The sequence below is a fragment of the Diadema antillarum genome, unplaced genomic scaffold (assembly GCF_040938485.1).
Source record: "Diadema antillarum isolate AM-2024a unplaced genomic scaffold, OU_Dant_1.0 scf00000231, whole genome shotgun sequence".
In the NCBI taxonomy this organism is placed as follows: Eukaryota; Metazoa; Echinodermata; class Echinoidea; order Diadematoida; family Diadematidae; genus Diadema; species Diadema antillarum.
The window spans coordinates 417,349-440,120 of record NW_027271120.1 but is presented as its reverse complement, the minus strand read 5'-3'; the positions used below and the strand labels follow the sequence as shown (position 1 = coordinate 440,120).

The 22,772-nt window shown below is 37.2% G+C and overlaps 2 protein-coding genes across 2 annotated transcripts in view; both read left to right on the top strand.

The window, feature by feature from the left end:
- Nucleotides 1-13,283, top strand: part of LOC139724820 (uncharacterized) — a 44,093-nt gene extending 30,810 nt beyond the window's left edge. The window contains exons 5-8 of the mRNA XM_071635945.1: nt 6,369-6,467; nt 7,658-7,793; nt 10,725-10,832; nt 13,176-13,283. Of these exons, the coding sequence (XP_071492046.1) occupies nt 6,369-6,467; nt 7,658-7,793; nt 10,725-10,832; nt 13,176-13,283 (451 nt within the window). The remainder of the gene's footprint in view (nt 1-6,368; nt 6,468-7,657; nt 7,794-10,724; nt 10,833-13,175) is intronic.
- Nucleotides 13,284-13,317: 34 nt separating this feature from the next.
- On the top strand, nt 13,318-16,440 carry LOC139724819 (uncharacterized). The gene is made up of 3 exons (XM_071635944.1): nt 13,318-13,401; nt 14,762-14,802; nt 16,118-16,440. Exons 1-3 carry the CDS (start codon nt 13,328-13,330, stop codon nt 16,438-16,440), a joined length of 438 nt encoding a protein of 145 aa, XP_071492045.1. The 5' UTR covers nt 13,318-13,327.
- Nucleotides 16,441-22,772: the final 6,332 nt, after the last annotated feature.

Here is a 22,772-nt window from a genome sequence, read left to right as displayed (position 1 = left end):
CCCAGTTTTTAGATAGTAAGATAACCTAAGCCCTATATATTATATACACTTTTATGATGGATTTATTCTTATCATATTACTTCATCTATTTTTTTTTCATTCATTCAGAGGAAGTGCAATTACCTCTAATATATCTGAAGGCGGGGAAGTACAATGACCTCTTATACATTGGTAACAGCTCTGCAGGAAATGTGCCCTTTTCATAACAATTGCTTTATGTTAGCATTCTTGCGTCATCGACGAAGAGGACCAGGTCTCATCGTGCGTTTTGTGTTGCCTTTGTTTGTTTTGTTTGTTTGCATTTTTGTTTGTATGCGCGCAGTGCTTGGTTAGTAGATTTTTTTTATGACAGTTACTATCAGATTCCCCCCCCCCCCACCACTGTTTTGATATGAGGGCAACCAAATTATGCTGTTCTTTTTAGTTTTGATATAGTATGATATATTATACTGACATCAAAGGACTTAACCACAACATGGCGGGGCGGTGCAAGAACAGTAAATCTATTGACAGCAAATCTTGCACATATAGACGTGGCTGGTGTTGGGTAGCACTCCTTTAATCATCGAGCTTTCGGGCGAAAAGCCCTTCTTCAGGATCTATACAGTCAATGACAACAACGTACAAATAAAATCAACCTAGGTATAAAATCATACTAAACTCAACTAGCCTCATATACTATAAATTTCAAGATATACTCAACATAAAACATACCTCAATTCAGCGCATTTTATAACAAAAAACAAATCAGCATACTATTACTAAATACAATCTCGAAACAAAACTTACTGTGTTGGTGCTGAGTGTGTCTTGTAGTATTGTCTGTGTGAAGGTTATGGTCGGGTGTATCTTATATGTATTTGTGTATATGGGGGGGGGGGCGTTCCTGTACTAAGGCTCGTTCTTAATAATCAATCAAAAACTACCAATACTAAAAATTTTCACCATCCAACAATACAGAAAAACTTCCAAATTACCATTACAACTGAGTATATTTTGAAATGTATAGTATATGAGGATAGTTGAGTTTAGTATGATTTTATACCTAGGTTGATTTTATTTATACGTTGTTGTCATTGACTGTATAGATCCTGAAGAAGGGCTTTTCGCCCGAAAGCTCGATGATTAAAGGGGTGCTACCCAACACCAGCCACGTCTATATATGTATGATATATTATATATATATATATATATATATATATATATATATATATATACATATATATATATATATATATATCTTTGACATTTTAACAAGTTTTCAATCTTTTGTTTCTTCTACTACCAAACACTGTACATTAAATCCAAGCTTGTAAGTTTTCAGGTTGACAAATGAGATTGAAAAAATAGAAAAATATAATCATAAATGTAGATAAAACAAACACAAAAACATATCACACTCAATTATACTGTTAAGTGATTAATATTGATATGGTTGTCTTTTCATGTTAGTCGCTGACATCCATCAGACGGAGAATGAAGCCCTAGGGTAGAGTGAGTTTGCCATCCATCATGGACTTTCAGCAACAAATATGGTGGTGTTTCCTGCTCATCGTAGGTAGAGTGATGACGTCACATGGAGTAGCACAAGGTCCCGGATGGTGCTGGAATACAATCAGGTGAGTGAAGGCGAAGTGTTTTTTTTTTCTTTGTGATTTCTATTCGTTTATAGCTACTTGAGTCGCGCATACACCAGCCCTCTGAAGCACATTCTCAGTCACCCCCTGTTCCATTTCCCTAGTTCAGTGTGTAGGCATTCTCTTATTCTCTTTCTCTTTTTTTTTCTTTTCCTTTCTCTCTCCCCATTCTTTCCGTCTTTTTTGTCAAGTCGTGTCATGTCTTTTGTATTTCTCCTGTCTTGTTCCGTTCTGTCGTAAATTATATCTGTGATAAGTATTTGTAAATAAGTAATTCATAAGCTTGTTCATTTTTTGAGTGGTTCACAACATACAAGCTTGCTTTTTAGTGGACCTCTCAGTTCTTTGTTTTTTTTTTCTCAACTGAAGCATAACTTTGTACTATTTTGCCAGTATGCATTCTTTTGTTTATTTGTATCATTTATCTTTTACAAAGTCGAATGTTTATGTTTATGATGTAATTCCAAATATATTATGCGTTATGTTTTGTTGGAAAAAGAATAATGAAAAATAAATGAATTGAATTGAAAAAAAATTGAATTAAAAAAATGCATCTTTAAAAATTAAAAGGAAAGAAAGGAACTCAAACTTATTTCTATCAAAGTACATAGATGCATTGGCTGATGAAACACTAAGTTCTGTGTATGTATAATGCATGCCATAATTCATCAGGCAAATATTCGGATTCCTGTGACTACACCAACGAGAGTGTTTTATTATGAAACTATAAGCATTTTCTAAAATCTTCAGATTCAAAGTCTCAGGTTTTTAATGTTCATGGTGTGTATGTGTTGGTGTGTGTTTTTAAAAGACAGCTGTTCATTAAACTCATCAAAAGATTGCTGTAGGAACATTCATGCGACAAGCAGGAAGCGCACGCTCACACACACACACACACACACACAACCATACACAATCGTACGCACACATGTCTTTATCTGTGGGGAAAACATTTGCTCGTGATGTGGGATGTACTCAAAGAGTTGGTTTCAATACCCTATAAACAAGACGAATTAAAAGCAAGCAACCCCCCCCCCCCCCAACACACACACACACACGTATATTCCAATGCACTCGAATTGTACTTGTCTGTACAGGAAGAAATGCTTTGAAGTATCAGTTACAGATGATGACTTACTAAAATACATTTTAAATGCCTTCCAGAATCAAGATCCCAGTTGTAGTTGTCAGTAATATTCAGAGCAGCTCCATCGACGGTTTCTGTCTTGCCTTACTCAGCACCCCCCCCCCCCCTTGTGATGTTTAACTTTCTTTTCCTATACGTACATTATGACTTGAATAAGCTAAAGTTTGCTTATCGTTCGCGGCAAGAGTCAACATAACGGGAAGCTACAGCAGTAACCCGTTTAGTTTAAAGTCAGGCTCTAGTATTTCATGTTCAAGAAAACGAGTCGCTTTCTATCGGAAATACTAATTGAGGAATAACTTCCTTCGATAAGCTGAGTGGTTGGAATGGTTGCGGTGCCCCCAAGTTTCTAAATCTGATCCGAGCAGAGCATAATCATGCAATTAGATAAAAAACAGGGTATAGACAGAATATGTTCCATCGTGAGAGTAACCCGCAAGCCTGGGAGGGTTTGGGAAGGAGTGTTTTGGGTTTTTAGAACTAAAATTCAACGATCATGATGGACTGGATGGCATATGTGGAAAGTTTACAATAATACAAAGAAGGTAAGACGATCAAAAAGGCAAAGAGAAAACATATACAAAATGAATTCTGTAACAATAAATGTGATTTTCTCATTTACTGCTTGAATTATTTGAAAATCGAATACCTAAGCCCAGTGACGGAGCAGGGGAAAGGGGAGCGAGAGGTGCGTTGGAGGGAGTAGGAGGGTCTGGAGGTATCCCCCTCCCACACAAGGAAACTTTTGCATTTTTAGATTTGATATCCAACGATCTGGTGCCAATGTGGAGTTGAGATTAGAAGAGAATTTCAAACAAACTGATAACCAAATGTTCCACTCCTATCCTTCCAATTTTCTTAAAGTTTTCATATCTACACTCGTATTCATTTTTAATCTCATTTTCAATTCTCAATTTTCAGTTTTTCAGTTTACCATCTTTATCGCTCATTTTTTCGTTTCTTTTTTCCGTTTTTCTCACTTAAGTTTCCTGCAAGTTTTGGCAAGGTTATTCTTATAGCTACACGTACCAAACTTGCAAATGTCGTCCTTGCTTATACACTTTCTCCAAACAACTGTAGTACCGTAGACACTAATAATTATGCAACACCCCTGCTGGAAAGAACACAATGTCCCACAGTGTGAGAACCACAGTGTGAAAACAGTGTGAAATCTCTTCACACTGTTGAATTCGGGCGCTTTAACAGTGTGAATAAAATGTGAGTTGTCAGTTCACAGTGTAAAACAAAATATTACTATGTGAACACTCTGTAAAAACCACACCACAGTGTGAAATCTTCTTCACACTGTTGAATTCGAGCATTTTCACATAGTCGACTATATGAACACACTGTGAACACACTGTGAACACACTGTGAACACACTGTGGGACACTGTGATCTTTCCAGTAGGGAAGATCCAAACATTCGAAGATTAAAGATTTGAGACAAATATGACAAGTATCGCGTAGAGTGAAAATGAGTCAAGAGGAAAGAAAGAAACACATTGGTCCATGACAAAGTATTAATGTATAAATATCCCTATAGGGCAAACGTTGAACGAGATAAAACTTCCTCGGATAGAGAAGTTGTCTATGCTCATTGTCAAAATTAATTATCTTCACTTGCATACACGAGTATTACGTAATAGCCTGTTTCCCATACGAGTGTTGTAGTTTTTCTTTCCAGATCTCTTTTGTACAAGATAAAAGAACATGCAAAATGAGAGTGAATATACAAGGATGCCAAATTATACGACTCACATCCCATCGCACAAAAATGTTTGCATTCGCTTCCCGATTTCATGATTTTATACGTGCGTGACTCATAATACTGTCTGGGCTAGATATCCTTCACAGTGGAGAAAAGGCAGCCGTCACATTGAGGTGAAACCAATTTGGGGTAACGTCTACTCTCGGCATCTTAAATGCAAGGCCTTAAATTTAGCTGACTTTATTACACGCGATTCTATAATGTTTGGCTCTGCTATTGTTTATCCGTCTGCATAATAAGGTTGTGCGTCCTTTCCTGTTGTCTTACAATAATGTACTTTGATGTTTGGTTGTGTTATTGATCGATTTTGTCTTTGTTGCAATTTTTTATCACAGAAGAGATTTGTCTTTATAGATGCCCACATAACAACAAAAGTAATGATGATATTGATGATGATGATTACGATAATGATAATGATGATGATGATGATGATGATAATAATAATAATAATGATGATGATGATGATGATGATAATAATAATAACAATAATGATAATGATGGCACGGGTGGACAAAAGTTGCATTAACTTGTTTCTCCGTTCTTTTATTTTGCTTTAGTTTGTTTTCTTTTTTGCCAATTGTCTCAATCCATACATATATATTTTTTTGTTTCATTTGTTGTAATAGCCTGCGGCCTTGATGTTCATTGTTAAAGGTAGATATGGCAATATCAGCAAGAGTAATGCTTGTAGTAACTATAACAACAACAAAAATGTCTCTACTACTGCACCTATTATTCATATCAGTGATGATAATGACGATGTCTTAATGATAATTGTAATGGTGATATAATACTACAACTATTGTCATGATAGTGGCGATAATTGATTTTACTAAGAATGCTGTTGGGTAGGATGTAATAAAATAACAACAGGGGAGGAGGAGGAAGAAGAAGGAGGAGGAGAGGGGAAAACAGAAGACATTATATTGTATGATTAGTGCAACTGTCAATATCAATAATGTATGAAAACCTCAAGTCGTACCAAGGATTTTTAAGAGTTGTAGTTCCAACTGGCTGTAATTATTCAAACACTTCTTAGTTTTCTATTAATGTACACAAAAAAGGTGCATTTGTGCCTTTGATGATCAATGTTCGATGCCGCCGTCTTGCTGAGGGATCTGAAGATTCATCTTGGCTATATTTTTGCCTGTTTGTTTATCAAATGGAATGAAATCTCATAAAGCATAAAAAACAAAAGTCAATCCCGTCCAGAAATTTGTGCAAAAGCTTAAATCAGAGCTGTATCATGTGAAAGTGTTTAAACCTGTACCATCCAGGAAAGCCGTTTTTATCATTTTCCACCTATTTCCCCACAAATTAAACTGATGAGGAATAATCTTCAAGTATAAGCCTTTATTGAAAGATGTATCAAATTAGTGCCCGAGCATGCCCAGTCGAGTAATTTTCATTTTTGTTTCATCCTTTTTTTCGCAATTTCTTTCACGCATCCCCGTGTCTTTATCATAACCTATCTCTTATAAGTAGGTGTGGCGAAAAGTATCATGATTATCACCACAAGGACATATCTTTCCAGGTATGGTGATTATGCGATGAGACACGAGTCAATTGTCTTCCCATCTGCGGGGCAGATCCGCTTAGGCACATGCGTCAAATGATTTTTGAGTGGCGGCATCGAACCTCTAGCAAAGGAAATAAGACGGTTGTGACTCCATTCCCCTTGGTCGCACAAGTAACTGTATCAAGTAAAGACGTAATGGTACCGTGACTCGGCTTTCTTATACTGACAGTACCGGTAAGGAGTGAGGCACTGAACTTAACTTTCGTCCAAATTTCCTTTCTCATCCACCAACCAGCTCCTGGATCACAATACGAGAGACTTTCATCGAGTCCACCACCAAGCGCACTGCCACCTGCTGCGACTGGTTTTGCACCTCACGATGTTCCTCTTACAGGTATATAATTATGGCAACGACATTGAGGGTGACGTCGCACTGTCCCAAAATTGACACAAGTTGGCCATGCGAATAATATGGAATTTTCAATTTCCCACGAAGTTGGCCCCGAACTTGGTTAAAAGCCAATCAACAGCCGATGCAAGTACGATGCCTATACAAAAGGTTGATCACACGTTGACATGCAAACCACGCTAAAAGGCGCTATACATGAAGATGTGAATTTTTGTTATAAGATAAAACTGCGCAAGATCTTCGGACTATTTTTGTTTGTTTGTTTGTTTGTTTGTTTGTTTGTTTGTTTGTTTGTTTGCTTGCTTGCTTGCTTGCTTGGTTTTTTTAGCTTGCCAAAGATTTTGCCGCCGCTCACGAAGTTGCTGTCGGGATGGCTTGAGATGCCTTAAGGAATTACATGAAGTTTATACGATCAGAGCCGAATTTGAACATCTCGTTTATCGTGTGTCCATCTGTGCTCAATTTCGGGACAGTACATATGACGCCTGCAACCCTTTGTCTGAGTGCTGATGAACACAGAAGACCCCATGACGCTGTACACATGCACTGTCTACATTCCCTGGCACTGAAAGGGTTAAGATTACATTATAAAATCTGTTTTCCCGTGGCTGCTAAGGTAGTAATATAGATATTTTTAGGCAACCAACCACAGTGCACTTATACTTCAGTGAAGGGTTTCTCTTGTATAATCATGTAATCTCTTTGTGTTGAAACTGTCATTATTTTTGCGTTGAATACTGTCGGTATGTAATACATGCGGGAATAGTGAGACGAAAACAGTGTGTGTCCCCCAAGGCAGGATGCAACCCGTTTAGTCACGCACTTCCATCACTGTACCTGCCGTGAGAGTCCCCCTTATTATTGGCTCGCTAGTTGGAACGCACTTCTTCTTCTTCTTCATTTTCCAGACTCAGTCTCCGTTTTTAGAATATCTCTTAGGTTTTTTACACGACTGTACACGATAAAGTTCCCCTCCAAACCCAAGCATGTAGTTTTTGGTTTAGGATTTTCTGTCTATTTTTTTACAATTTCTCATCAAAACTTTATTTTTTTATTATAAAATATTTCCCAATTTCATACGTATCACCGGTCGCATCATCTATGTTGGCCTACTCTTCAGTCTTTTATGGATAAGCAGAGCTATTCATTATCAATATTTTGATCATTTCGTTCAGGGTTGTGTACCACACGGCTTACCGAGACGCGACGAAGCAAATCTATAAGCTAGACTTGGGCTGCTGTCCCGGATGGAAGCCCATGGAAGGCCACTGCGTGCCCGCTGCAATACCAGGTAATACTATCCCCTCCCCTGTAACATACACACAAACTCCTAACCCCCCCCCCCCCACCCCCTCCCTTCGTCTTCCATTGTCCAGCCTGGATCACACGCTGTTAAAGGCATTATTTACCATTTTGCATATATGAAACAAAAACCCAGCTTTAGTGCTTCAAAATTGTTATAAAATGTGAGCTAGGGATAGAAACAACCAATGTAAAAAATTAATGTTAATCAGTATAATCAATGTTAAATTTACAAGATGTGAACAATAGTTATGATAGCACTGTTTCTAGAATAACCCGTCTACAGTTGTCATTTATTGAGAAAGATAGCTATATCTCCTTATATTTTCCGCCTTATTGCGATTTTTTTTTATATGGTAGGATGTTTCGTGATACAATTGATCTGCACAGTCATATGCATCCAATGTGTTAACTCGAATATTTCTTAAATCACTGCTCCCAATGGTAAACAATACCTTTAACAGTCACCAGCTTTATAACAACGATGATTTTTTTTCCCCACATCATGTCAGTTTTCATTTCCGCGGGATTGGACCGAGGTAAAACTGAGCGACATAAATATCATAAACCTCTGTTTGTTACAAGGCGAACATTTATAACTTTTCCATAAACGGAAATGTAGAACTGAGTCATCAACAATGAGTGTACAGGTGTAACTCAAGTGGGGAAAGTATCCACGTGCATCCAGTATGCTGTCATATAAGGCCCTATACCCCCGCCTCCCCTGGGTCATTGCCCATTTACTATTCTAGGGGATAGTAATGTTTCCCGCGCAGACGCTGAAAGATTTATTTCGCGAACAATAGACAAAAAAGTCCCCCAAAACCAAAATAAATAGAACAAATGGAGAGAGAAAAAAAGAAATCATGTCAGATACAAATACACTGCACTTTACCACCACCCATCCTGGCTCGCTCGATGCTTATTTTGAAAAGATGAATGAATAAATAAATGTGTACAACTTATCATCACTCTTTCTGATATATTTTGTTCAATGAATGATTATTGCTCTAAGCCATTTCGAGACCTCGAGTTGGTCGATAAAATTTAATCTTATACTCTCAGAAGTCGCCCAAAGGTGTTTAATCCTGCACGCAGATCATGAACACCTTTAACACACCACATGACTAAGGGATTTGTTAATTATTTGCCGGCGAGTTCGCTACCTTCCACTGGCCGTTGCAGTAATGTTCGTATCTTTAATGTTATAGGCCCGCATCTCTTCTTAAACTTTGGAGACAAATTACCCCACTGCAAACTCATCCAGAAGGGTATAGGGCATTTAGGGCGGCGTACGGGGCTGATGTTATTGTGTATGCCTGGTTAGCTGTAAATGAGAGAAGAAAATATAACGGGTGTGGGGACATTTGTTATCCGTACCTTGCTTTTGTTTTGTTTTGTTTTTCTTCTGTCGCTCTCTCTCTCTCTTTGATTTTGATATTTTCCTTTTTAATTCGCGGTTTGTTTGGTTTTTTTTTACTTTGGAAACATGGGGGAACTTTTTTTTGTCTCCCTATTTACCAAGCGACTAACGATTTCAAAATAAATATATAATTGTTCATCAAATACGTTTGTTTTTCTTTTTCTTTTTTTCGTTAACTATATTAACCTTTATCCTTCTATTATCATGTCTTCTCTATTTCTCTTCCCCCCTTTTTTTTTGGCTGTTTTTTTTTTTGTCTTCTTCTTCTTTTCTTTTCTTTTTTCTTTTTTTTGGCTGAAGAAGTTTGATGCTAACACTTACAATCATTGCATGACCGCAATATTATGATTTGTGGGTAGGTGCATGCGTGTGTTTGTCTTGACGACATAATAAGACGGTTGAATTCTTCAGGATGCGTCAAAAAGACTCTGACCACAAAAGTGGCGCCAGGAAGAGAAGATGTTTGCCGCAGAAATACACAAGGTCATTTTCCTTGCAAAATACACTGCGTTAATTAACCGTACACATCTCTGTATGCGCATCCCATGGAGCTACAACAGTAAGTAGCTTCATGCTATAAACGTCTGCTCTGTCTTGCAATTCTGTATCATGTATTAACGCCCAGTACAGTGATGTACAGACCGAGCAAAGGACAAATGACAGGGGGGGGGGGGGGTCATTGGTCAAAAAGATTGCAGGAACACGAATTTTAAAGCCAATTCTACATGCTTACACAGAGGACAAGTAATCTTTTTGATTACTTACCCTCAACCCATACAGATTATTTTTGTTCTCCTTGTCATGGTTTGATGATTGTCAAAATTGATGTTGCTCGATTATAGATATGAAAGTTTATACTTTGTGTGTTTACCTCTGCGAGCGAAACCCATTATTTATGAATTAATGTAGGTTTTCATTGAGTTTAGTCTTAACAACGAGGTCTTTAAACAAATCACAACTAGAAGTTTAAAACGGTATTGAGTTGTTTATTTGATAATACAAACAACAGAAATTATTTTGGATAATGTCAGCAAGTGATGAAAAAGTATCATCCGCCTATTTTATATTTTCTTCAATGTGTGAAACACGAGAGTGTTCACCACCAAAGAATGGAATAATAGCTGATATCCGGAGGTCAATGTCCTGGAAAGCGATTGAGCTCAAGGACGTGTATTTGTATATTTTGGATATCTAATTTACTTCTTAACGTGCTGGACCTGTTCTAATTACTCCATGCTGCACTGGTGCTAATTATCGATCCACTCGTGCACATTGTTGCTGTACTGGTGCTAATCATTCCATTAGAGTACTATATCACATGCAGCACTGGTGCTAATTATTTCATCAGGCCACATTATTGCTAAAGGAAACTTGGAAGCGTCACAATGGAGATCATAATCATCTTAGCGGTAAAATTAATTGTCCCCGACCAGAGGCCTGACCATTTTTAGAATCCTATTCAATCTTTTGTAATGGCTTCGTTTTTGCTATTGTCGGACTCGTTTTGATTTGAACAGACGGACCGGCTGCGGCTACTCTTCTGCCTTTCGAGCCAGGTGGCCCCGGCAGCTCGGGGACCAAGAGTGCGAGGGGCAGCCCCGGAACCAGAGGAGCCGAGAATCCAGGTGAGACATATATTGGCTACGTACTCGTAGCAACGGATTTAACTTTCCAACACCGTCCAATGATCTGAATAATATGTGCACCATTTCGAATACTTCAGTTAGTAAAAACGTCAATCCAGGAAGAAAAGAATTTGAGTGTTCATTTAAGTTTTACGCATAGTTTGTAACAAAGGTTAGAATAGTTATCGTTGTTTACAAACAACCATAAAGTTTGCCTGAGGTCCGACATAGCAACAAGTGAAACAAGTATTCCAACTAATGAAGGCATGGATCAAGTGAGGGTGAATGAAATAATCCGTTTCTACATAGGACCGTAATCAGTGTACGTCCATGCTGGGAATCAGCGGCATAATAATTTTAGTATGTCAGTAAATCGGTCTATTCCGACTGTATAGTGTTTCCGCTAACAGCTATCATTCTACACAAGCGCCAAAATGCGGTCCAACTGGCGTCAAAAAACAAAATAAAGTAATTGGAGGCGTTAATTTCTGTTCGACTCGATACCCAAGCACAGCTGTTGAGATTCCAGGGTGAATGTATTCAGGCCATTCACTAGCTCGTTTCAACAGGTGCTCGTTAGTTAACATTATAGCCAAGAACCTACATGTAAAGAGCGCCCCCACAAGAGCTATCATTCTGTCCCAGGCATAATGCCGTGTACAACCAAACGTTTTGACGATCGAAATAATTGTTGAGATCAAGATCTTTTCCTTGTTATTGAAAGTCAAGTTTAATCTTTTGACGTGCACCTACGTCAGACATTAAGTATCTTAAGACTTGCAGAACGTTAGAATGCTTTCAAATATTCCAAATGCAATTTTATTCAAATCTCATTCTAATATTTACACTCGTCTAGCGCCATGAGCTGCTTGTTTTGTCATGAGACCAACGGATTTTGCGCATGATCTTATGAACACCTCAAAATATTGACACATATGTTATGCTATATTAATAGAATTATGTTTTGTAAAACATATTCGATGACTTTTTAACGCTATGATACATTATGTACGTGATATATACACACTGATGCAGGCGACCCGACAGCGACGGGGTCATCCCACGAGACCCATAGGCAATCAAGACCAACGAGTTCGAGAATAGGCAAACAAGGTCCACGAGTTTCACACTGTAACGCTTTGTTTGATTATAATAGTGTCGAACTCATGGGCCTCGTTTGCTGAGTGTCGAACATAGAGACTGTTTGACTCATGAATGGGCTGTATAAGTCTCGTAGGCTGTGTGACTCATTGGCTGTATGTCTTGTAGGCCATATATTATGATTCGTGGGTTGTATCATTCGTGGGTGTCGAACTCATGACGTGCACCCATAACCTCTATAGGTTACGACAGAAAGTCACGGAAGGCACTCTAGGTACAAAATATTATTGTTGCTAAAATCAAACAGAGCGATCCTGAAGTCAGAGCAACATAATTCATATGTTAGTTTTGATGATTTGTAACATACCTATTGACAAAAATTGTATTTTCATCAAATACTTTGATTTGGAATTCAAAATAGTGCTGGACGTAAAAGCCAAATTATAGTTTTTCTCTACCGTTATAAGTAACTTAAGTGCACTCGAGACCCGGTTTTCGGATTATTACACAAAACGAAAAAAAAAATAAAAAATCTCAAATTTTTCTTACCATTAGACAGGTCTCTCGGGCACTTCCCTCCCTTCATGATGTTGGTCTTTAATATGTAAGGTTTGGAAGCATCTAAAGCTTCTAACTTTTAGGTATTACAGGCCTGTATGGTATTAATCTTATCTCGACATTTAACAGTGGCTACGTGTTTATCCATTTTTGGATCTTTGGCATACAAAGATGACGACACTACAGACTCGCTTCTTTCAATGTCACAGTTTTAGGTCAGTATAAAGTACTAGAGATAACGAAGATGACATTTTACGACTACTCTCACTGACAGTGTTCTTCGACGCAAGGCTATACTCGCAGTGCCTTAGCGACAATTATTTCTTAAAGATAATGCGTCAATAAGTCAAGCAAGGAAATCGTGGTATAGGTCACATTCTTCTGACGCACTGGCTTGCCATGTGTCTCATAACCCCTTGTCCCCGATCTGTCATGTGTTTCAAAACTTTACACGCGTGAATCATCGTTGCGTCTAGCTGCTAACCTGAACCATGCATGAATCTATCTCGATCACAATCACTGTAGGATCTACCTCCCCCCCCCCCACCCCCACCCCACCCCACACACACACACACATTCACACATAATGTACATGGTGTCAATACAGTGAAGATGAAACCGAGTGTATTGTTTGATTGATTATACACGAGCTTCTTTTCATTTCTGCCATTTTGACGGCGACAGCAGGGAGAACAGGAAGTCACGGGCAAGGTCGTAGTGGCGCCGACAAGGGCGAGAGCCCAAGACTTCCTCACCTGGGGTCACCGAATGAGGGCGGCGTGTCCGTTATGAAGAAATCTCGAGGAGACATCTGGGCAGCGGCTCACCCGGCAGAGATGGCGGGAATAGTAGCACTGCTGGCGATAGTGGTCGTCGTCGGATTCGTTGGATGGACGCTATACAAAAGGAGGTATAAAGTTCTCAACCAAAGTCGAACAGGCCATCACTTACAGGTTATCCCACGAGACAAACATCCACGAGTCATACAGCCCACGAGTTTTGACATTGGAAAAAAGGTCTATGAGTCGTATAGCCCACGAGTCATACAGCCCATGAGCCCGACAATAGGCAAATAAGGTCCATGAGTTCGACACGAGGCAACACAGCTCACGAGTTCGACAGACATTAAAACACGGTGCGTAACATGTGTCGGACTCGTTGACCTTGTTTGCTTAGTGTCGAACTCATGTGCTGTATGACTTCTTGGACTGTATACACCTCGTGGGCTGTATGACTCATGGGCTTTATGATTCGTGGGTGTCGAACTCGTGACGTGAACCCATATCTTATCCAGACTTCTCTATCATCCGGAAGTGTTCACAAAATGAAGACGAAAAAAAATATTTCAAACTCAATTAAAACTCCTACAAAAATCACACGATTTATTTGTAGTAATTATTCCTGAGGTTAGTATGGTATGTGGTATGGATTTTATGAATTCCACTTTTAATAAAGAAAGTGTTTCAATTTCCAGAAAAATCTGACCATAATCTTGGGTAGGCTAGCATAGATTTCACCACTGTTGTTATTTACGCTAGCTACCTACCTACCACTGGATCGGCAACTACATATTGCATTGAACAAAAAGCATCGTCCACACTTTGTCGTATTTGATGTATATTCTTTCATTGAGAAATATGAAAAATTAACTGAAAAATTAAAATCGCCGGTCCCGACATGGCCGGATGACAGACGTCGGACTGTTTTCAAAAACGAAAACCATCCTTTTGAACAAGAATCAATCGTCTCAGTATTAAAATGCAAACGTTTTACCAAAATAATACGAGTTTTGCCTTTTTAATTGATTGTAGCCTGAATTTTGTACAGGAGAGAACAAAAATCAAGGTGACTCTGACGGATGAAACATATTATTGAAATTGCTTTTGTCATACGAAATGCTCATTTGCAAAGATTAAAAATAATGATACACGACGAACAGGTAAACAACATTGATAAGTCCAAGAAGTGCGCGTCGGTTGATAAGGCGTCGAAGAAGGGAAAGAAATAGAATTAAACAAAGAGAGAGAGAGAGAGAATAGGAGAATTTTAGAAAATATTCATAGATCCCATATTAGAAGGTTGCCACAATATGCCACGCATGGTAACTCTTAGGAGGCAAAATAGAATGTTCAAACATTCGTTTAAAAAAATATATATTTCTGAAAAACTTCTTCGGGAATTCAACAGTCATCACATGCACAACAACCAAACCTTTTCTATTTGTCTTTGTCACAATTATTTGTATGCTATTTTATTCTTATCATTTACAGATTGCAAAGAGAATATCCGAGAATGGTCCGAATAACAAAAGGTAAGGTGGTAGTATTGTAGTCAACTATTGGTATAATTGGTGTTGTTGCCGTCGTCGTTGTTGCTGTTGTGTGTGTTTTTTTTTTTGTCATTTCAGTCGTTGTCTCCTCGATCGTCTGTGTGTGTGTGTGTGTGTGTGTGTACGCGCGCGCTTCTTTGTGCTCTCTTTGCTATACCTGTTTTGTTTTTACTTCTTATACTTAATTGAGTATCTGAATATAAGAACGACCCAAGTCCATGGAAGACCATTTCGAGTAAACTTTAAAAAAAAAATTATATCTTTTTTATTTGTCCAATAATATTATATTCAACTGTGATGGGAAGGCAACATTGTATATATATACAAATTATAACATAATATTATGACAAAACATTTACATTAATTGTGGAGAGGCCATTTTGTGTGATGGACTTGGGTCGTTCTTTGAATCATAATGGACTTGGGTCGTTCTTTGATTCATATACATGATATTCTGCTATAGAGATGAGAGAAGGACGAGAGAGGGCGCTATAATATGAATGAAAGAATGACCCAAGTCCTTCATTATTACATTCATATAAGATTTAACTCATTTATTTCAGGCACTTCCGGAGGTAATTAGGATTTATCATTTATACACAAGACGAGTCCATGCACAAGCTACAATATCCCATGTCAAACTGAATTTGGCCAAAAATTGGACTTGGATCGTTCTTATATTCAGGTCTTCAATTGAGTGGCCCACATCGCCATAACAAGCCTGTCTTTTAGGTTATAGTCTCTCTTTTCCAAGAACAAATGCATAATGACTTCGGTCAAACAGTGTAATACAAATCATGCAATTTTTTAATTTCGTTTTTGCCTTCAAATATACGTATGCATAGTTGGTCTTACATTGACTTTTGTGAACATTACATTTGAAAGAATTTATATGCCAATGGAAATTAAATCTGATTGGAATTAAGCAATAAAGTTATATTCATCGCTGGCTGTTATCAGCTTGTCATGCACAGTAAATAGGATTGCAGTCAAATGTGTATCATAGTTTATAACAGGCCTAAAAGTAATAAATCTATTAACCACACATGCATGCTTGCGTTTGTTCAGTAGCACTGTATACTTGTGGCGCTTCTTTCCAGCACTTACCCATTTGTGTAGCATTAACCTTCTTTGCATTACGGTGAAACTGCTTGTTGTACATTTTTCCTGCGACATAGGTTAAAACTAATCTTTATGCGTGCGAAACGTATCTCGGTTTCAAATGTGAATAGAACGCATATGTGCATGTTTGTTTCGTTTGTCCATTTCTTCCTCTTCTGCTTGATTAACCTTGCAGACGACATCAGTACGTACGAGAGCAGTTTCCAATATGAAATAATTCCCACCGTCAGTGGGAAGACGGCGTGTGTTGATGCCCCCTCTACGTCCGAAATAGGAGAGGAAGCTGAAGAGCAGTACCAGAACATAGCTCCTTCGGAGATTGGCGCCCAGGCACAATCGGCATCATTACAACGAGACAGTGTCTATGAAATTGACACGCTAGAGACAGAGGCAAACCCGCGGTATACGTTGCTAAACGTTGGCAACAGAGACGTCGTCTCGGTATACACCCCGCTGCAAATTGGCAACTTGGGATCCACTCCTAGAGACAACAGATGATGAGCGTCTTATTTTTTTTAGCCTGCTCCAGCATTAACGAGCACTATGGAATAGGACAACGATACTATTCAAAGAGGAATCTACTCGAATGAACTCTTTTTTTTTTTTTTTCTCGTGGAATGTTGATGATAGGTATATCAGTATTTCAGCAAAATCAGACAGAATCAGAGAGAATCATTTTATCAAGGCTTGTTTTGAATAAAGTTAATAATGTATTACTTCATTTGATGTTGAATCCATTGAAACTGCCGCTCTCGTAGGTTGACAGCAAGTCTGTCTGCACCAGGCCTACACTTCTATTTTGAATTATTTGTAATTTATTGATAACTGGTTAGCTTAATTTCATTTGAAATTTCATTCGTAATTTTGCTTTTGTCATCCCTATTCTCCTGTTCTTTTTTTTTTTATTTGCTACTGCTGCTGTATTCTCCTGGTATTGTTTCTCCTAAGATTACTACACTGCGTAGGTGATAGTGCAGTGATTTCTTCTGCCCCTGCTGGAAAGAACACCATGTGAAACACAGTATGCACACAGTGTGAAACACAGTGTGAAATCTTTTCACATTGTTAAATTCGAGCGTTTTAACAGTGTGAACACAATGTGAGTCATCAATTCACAGTGTGAAACAAAGCATTACTATGTGAACACTCTGTGAAAACCACACCACAGTGTGAAATCATCTTCACACTCTTAAATTCGAGCCTTTTCACATAGTCGACTATGTGAACACACTGTGAACACACTGTGGTACACTGTGTTCTTTCAAGTAGGGCAGGCAGTAAATAAATGCAGACTGCCAGTGCAGCGAATGATTGCAATTGGAATCAAAGTAGTTAGACAATTTTTGAAATGTTTCTCAGATTTATGCTTGTCACCTTTTAACAGTTTTGTGCCGTCACAAATGATAATTCAATCGTCTGTGTGATTGTTATTTACCTTTCAATTTTACGTGTTGTGTTTCGATTACCGATCTATTGTCTTGTTATCATGCGTTCTTCAAAATGTTTTTAAGTTATCAATCTACCCTCTGTAAGGTTACTCGTGTGCATTCTTTGATGTCGTTCCTGAAAAAGATCCCATTAATCTTAACCAGCTATCATATCGATGGCGAGAGCCATTTGCTCTTTGCTACCAAGTCGATCACAAGATATAGACTGTCTCTACTGACGTTGCAGTTTAAGTAAATCAGTTAAATCAAATACTTGTCGTAATGTCAATTTTTATATCTATTTTGTTTCCCCCACGAAAAGCTTGTCTTATCAGCATCGTATTGTAAATATTGTTATCATTGTTGTTGTTCATATTATTATAGTTACCGTGAGGTTATCATGAACACTATTGTTGATTGCGGTAAAATTATCATGATTTTTATTATTAATGTTATTATTACTAATGATAATGATGATAAGAATCATTTTATTATTATCATCATTATCATCGTCATCAGTGTCCTTATTATTGATTTTTTTTTTTGCCATTATTACTGTCAGGTGCTGTTTCAACAGTTGAAACATCGAAGTAAAATTATTTTCCATTGGTGGTTAGTACTTCGTTTGTGTGTATATTTGTGTTGCTGTTGTTGTTGTTGTTGTTGTTGTTGTTGTCTTTCGTCTTATATCTGTTTACTCATTTAGTGGACCTAATTATATTTACATTATTCGAGACACTGCCAAATTGCAATCGTACGTTCACTGGAATAGGTCTGTTAACAAATCATTATTTTGAATCCTGAAGTAATCATGCCTACTGGCAGATGGTGGTTTTTTTTTTTTGACAATCAGGAGGATAGCGTGACACTTGCCTGACATAGCAACAACACGTTAGTGCTAACCCGTCTTATACATTCTACATTGATTGAGTATTGAAATCAGATTAAAAAGAATGGAAATATACTAAATCGGAACCCGTTAAAGGTAAATGAAACTCTAGTATACACGTGGATTGAGTGAGCGTGACAATGTTATTAGAACACGTCAGTGAAAGTTTCAGGAAAGTCAGACAATGCTTTAAAAACGTATGAATTTTAAAAATTTTGGTGCTGCCATCGCTAGATGAGGAGACTTTGCGACGTCATGTATATAAAATGATACAAAGAAAATTCCACATAATATTCCCCTTTCTAGCATAATGAAAGAGCACTCATTATTAATAATATTACCCTTAACATATTCTATGTCAGTATCAAGTCAAGGAATTGTGTATTTTTCATACTCAAAGAAAAAATGTGGAATTCTCTTTTTATTTTCTTGTTATTTTCCATACGTGACGTCACGAACTGTAGCATTCTTCCCGTCCATCCTGGTTGCACTAAAACACTAACTATCTACGTAATTCATAATTTTCAACGGAACGTCTGATTTTCCTCAAACTTCCACTAATGTGCCCTACTCATATTGCTGCATTCTCACTCGATCAGCATGTATACTTTGGCATCAGTCGCTTTTAATCAGTGTTTAAAATTGAGAAGAAAAAAATCGGTGCAGCACGGTCCAAGATTATCTGTATTGTTATCATACTATTCTCTTTGTCGGTAAAGATCAAAGAATTATGTTTTTTATCCATCAGCAGCCTTAGTGGACTGACAAAGTCCGTTTCCATTTTCTCTTCACTTCCATAATTATGACTTTTAAATAGGAATTGTTTCGTTTCTGAGTGCTTCGATGATGACAAATGTTCGGGAGAAACATTTTCTGCATTCTATGGCAAAATTGAAATATAAAGCAATAGTAACGGTATTTGAACCATGTAATTTTTGTACGTCAGTGTACATTTATGTCCCTGCGACTTCCATGCTGCATTTGTCTCCAACTTGAATAATCACTTCATTTTTAATTCACTCCAGAAAAAAAAGAAATAAAATGGAAATGAAATGAACAACAATTTTCCCATCGAGATTCGTCAATATTGACTTTAATATTCAAGACGTAACTTTTAGTTCTACGATTGGAAACGTCGTGGACCTCAAAATTACACTAATTGATCCATAAAGAAAACAAAAATATGTGAATATCGTTATCGTTTTGCATAATGATAATGAAATGATATAATGAAATAAGGGATGTTTGCCTCTTTTAATCTTTTAATGAAGTGAAGAATCTTACACTCGGTTCAATACTGGGACTTACGCTTAATAAGCTTGCTTAACAAGGTGGGTTTATCATATTTCTTTTTAAATTATACTTGGATTCAAACTTTCATAGACTGACCACCATGTTCTGTATGTTTACAATAATTCATCTTGCATCCTATTCCTAGCTGGATATTATGTACCATTACTCTTTACTTTGTTATATTTGATGTGTTTTTCATTGAGAAACATGAAAATGAATTGAAATCGAAAGTGAAATTGAATATCATTTTTATTAGACAAATATGCAGTTGTTCGACAATCTAGACAGCCATAACTGTGTGATGTTCACTGGATATGATTATTGTAACTCTCCTACAGTACGCTGCAAATCATGGGCGATGTTCTGTAAACAGTTAACTACGCTTATCTAGATCGGCCGCGGCGTTGGAATTAGCTCTGACGTGTGTCAAAGATGTGTGTATATGATATAAAACGATTATGAAGCCTGACGTGCATTGGCCAGTATTTTGTAGAAAGTAATTCAGTGATCATCCCAACGTATCACACTTGCTAAAATATTTTTCAGTAATTGCTGTTACTGTTGTAACTATGCTTCATGTCGCTTTTACTGGTGTTGATGTCGTTTTGCTTTCATAATGATAAAATAATAATTCATTATTTAACTTAGTGAGTGATAAGATAAATTAATGTGTGTGAGCGTGAAGATGAACACATGAAGATGTGGATAATTGCTTTTATTTGGCATGGTGTAGTAGATAACATGGTCTTGATGTAATTCATTTATTTCCTTGGTATTCGTGCATGCAGGGAAAATAAAGAAAAAGAACAGATTTTATTTTCATTAAAAAGAAGAAGCAAGTTTGTACGTATTTTCTTTGAAGTAATATAAATCCGCATTATGATCCGGTATTTGTAATCGAGTGTATGTTAAATTTTGTACATAACTGTCTCAGGAACAAACCATTGAATAACGTGGCATGTAGGCCCACAAAATGTAAATACTCGTTTCTTTTCGTTTTGTTTTGTCTTATCTCATTTCCAAAACATACGATTACAGCTCACATTTGAATACACATTATGATACAACAATGCAATGTAACAATCAAACTATGAAAAAAATACAATTTTTGTCATTTCAAGACAAGTACAGAGAAAATTGTTGGAAATGGTTGGAAATAATCATTATTACGAATAATCTTCGTCCTCCTTCCTCCAGAAACAAACACCTCTACCCCCCCCCCCCCTTAAAAAAAGAAGTATGATGGTAATGATAATGATAATACGAGGTGGGTGAAAGGATGACTCTGATGTGTGCTCTTATTTTCTCTCCACGCAAATGTATAAACCTCGAGGGGGAGAAACAACACAGTGAAGACGGAAAATAATAATAAAGAAAATTCAACATTCTTCCACTTTTCTGGAGTAATAAAAGAGCACTTGACTAACCGCTTTTGGAAAGTAGGGGAATGTTTACTACCCTTGTCAGTATCAAGTTGATGGAATGTGTAATTTTCATGAAATTTTGTGGAATTCCTTTTATATTTTCTTTATATGTGACACTGCACCTCAAAACAAACAAAAAGTCGCCAGACATGAATTTTTAGTTAAGACCATATTCTGAAAGACCAGACTTTAAGCTTTAAGATGATGTATAACTCAAATCAAATGGACTCTCCTAACCTATCTAAATATTGGAAAGAAAGCACAAACTCAGGAAAAGTGTGAACTGAGAAAAGAAGCTCTGAAGTACAGTGTCTATTCAAGTGCTTAATCTTTACCAAACCGTGCTGGCTGTGCGATGAATGGGACAAAAAACAGGAAGTAAACCATCAGAGTGACAACAATGAAGGGATTATCAGATTAAACTGAAATTTAGCATGCCTCATTAACATATTCTGTCCATAATCAATGCCAACTTTCAAAGCAGTAGCACTATCCTTTCAAAAGTTATTGGAGTAGAAAGTGAAGAGTGTGGACAAGGTTTTTCTGAAATGAAAAAGGGATTCTAAAGAAACACCTAATCACACTATTCTACAAAAAATGCTCGAGATAAACTGCTAAAAAACACACTTTCCTGCCCGTTTTATGATACCAAATTTTAGCATAATGTAAAAGAAGACCCGCTCTTTCAGAAAATATGAAAAAGTCAAGTTCGGCTAGGTTGACCCATTTCACTTATTTTCAGTCCTCACGCAAAATCAGTGTGTGCGACTTTATGTTCGTTTTGAGGTGCACGGTCACATATTGTTGTCCACACATGACATCATAACCTCTAGTAGTCTCCTCATCCACCGGTTCCAACACCGAAACTTTAAAAAATCATATCTTTTGCATTGATTGTCCGATTTTCCCCAAACATTTACTATCAATGTGTTCTATACTAATGTTGCTGCTTTTACTCAATCCACATTTCTCTTGGGGTTTGGGTTTCCTTTAATAGCAAATCTCTTTGTCTCGGTCAATTTAACGATTTTTTTCCCTTTCTTATCATTTCTTTCTAGTGCATTGCCTTTCTTTTTTCTTCATCTGATAACAGCAATAATAACAACAACAATAACAACAACACTAAATCTTATTTCCCATGCTCTGTACTGTCTGCCCAATGTTTGCCAAAGGTTTTCTATTAGAGCGCCCTCTTTAGTATTCACCAACAGGTTCCAAAGGAGTGCTGGACGGTTCCGACGAGACATTTCGACTTATAGTACTTATGTTAACATTTTTTTTTTTTTGTTCGTATAAGGTTGAGAGGGGGGGCTTGTAATATAGAACTTACCAGCAACTACAGCTACAACAAAAATCGTTCACTACATTAACATTGTGTATGTTACTTTTTTGTTTGTAGGGTTGAGTGGAACCTTCGCAAAGAAAAAGAAAAAGAGAAAAAATTCAATGATTAAAGCATTGTCAATTCTTTTGTAAATTAAAATGAATTTTGTAGATAACTACAATGTATGTGAGTAGGCCAAGTAGACAACGTTTCGTGTTTTCTGTCAGCCACGTTGCTTGACAGCTCGGCACAATATTACTCGAGTCAAGATCCCCGAGTCCAAACTGTAGAGGTGCCAAGTCAGTTGCTCACCAGCCTACATTTTGCTCGAAAATTGTGTTCACTCAAAACATTGAGTCACATAGGGCCATGCTCTAAACATATATATATATATATATATATATATATATATATATATATATATATATATGTATGTATATATATATATATATATATATATATATATATATATA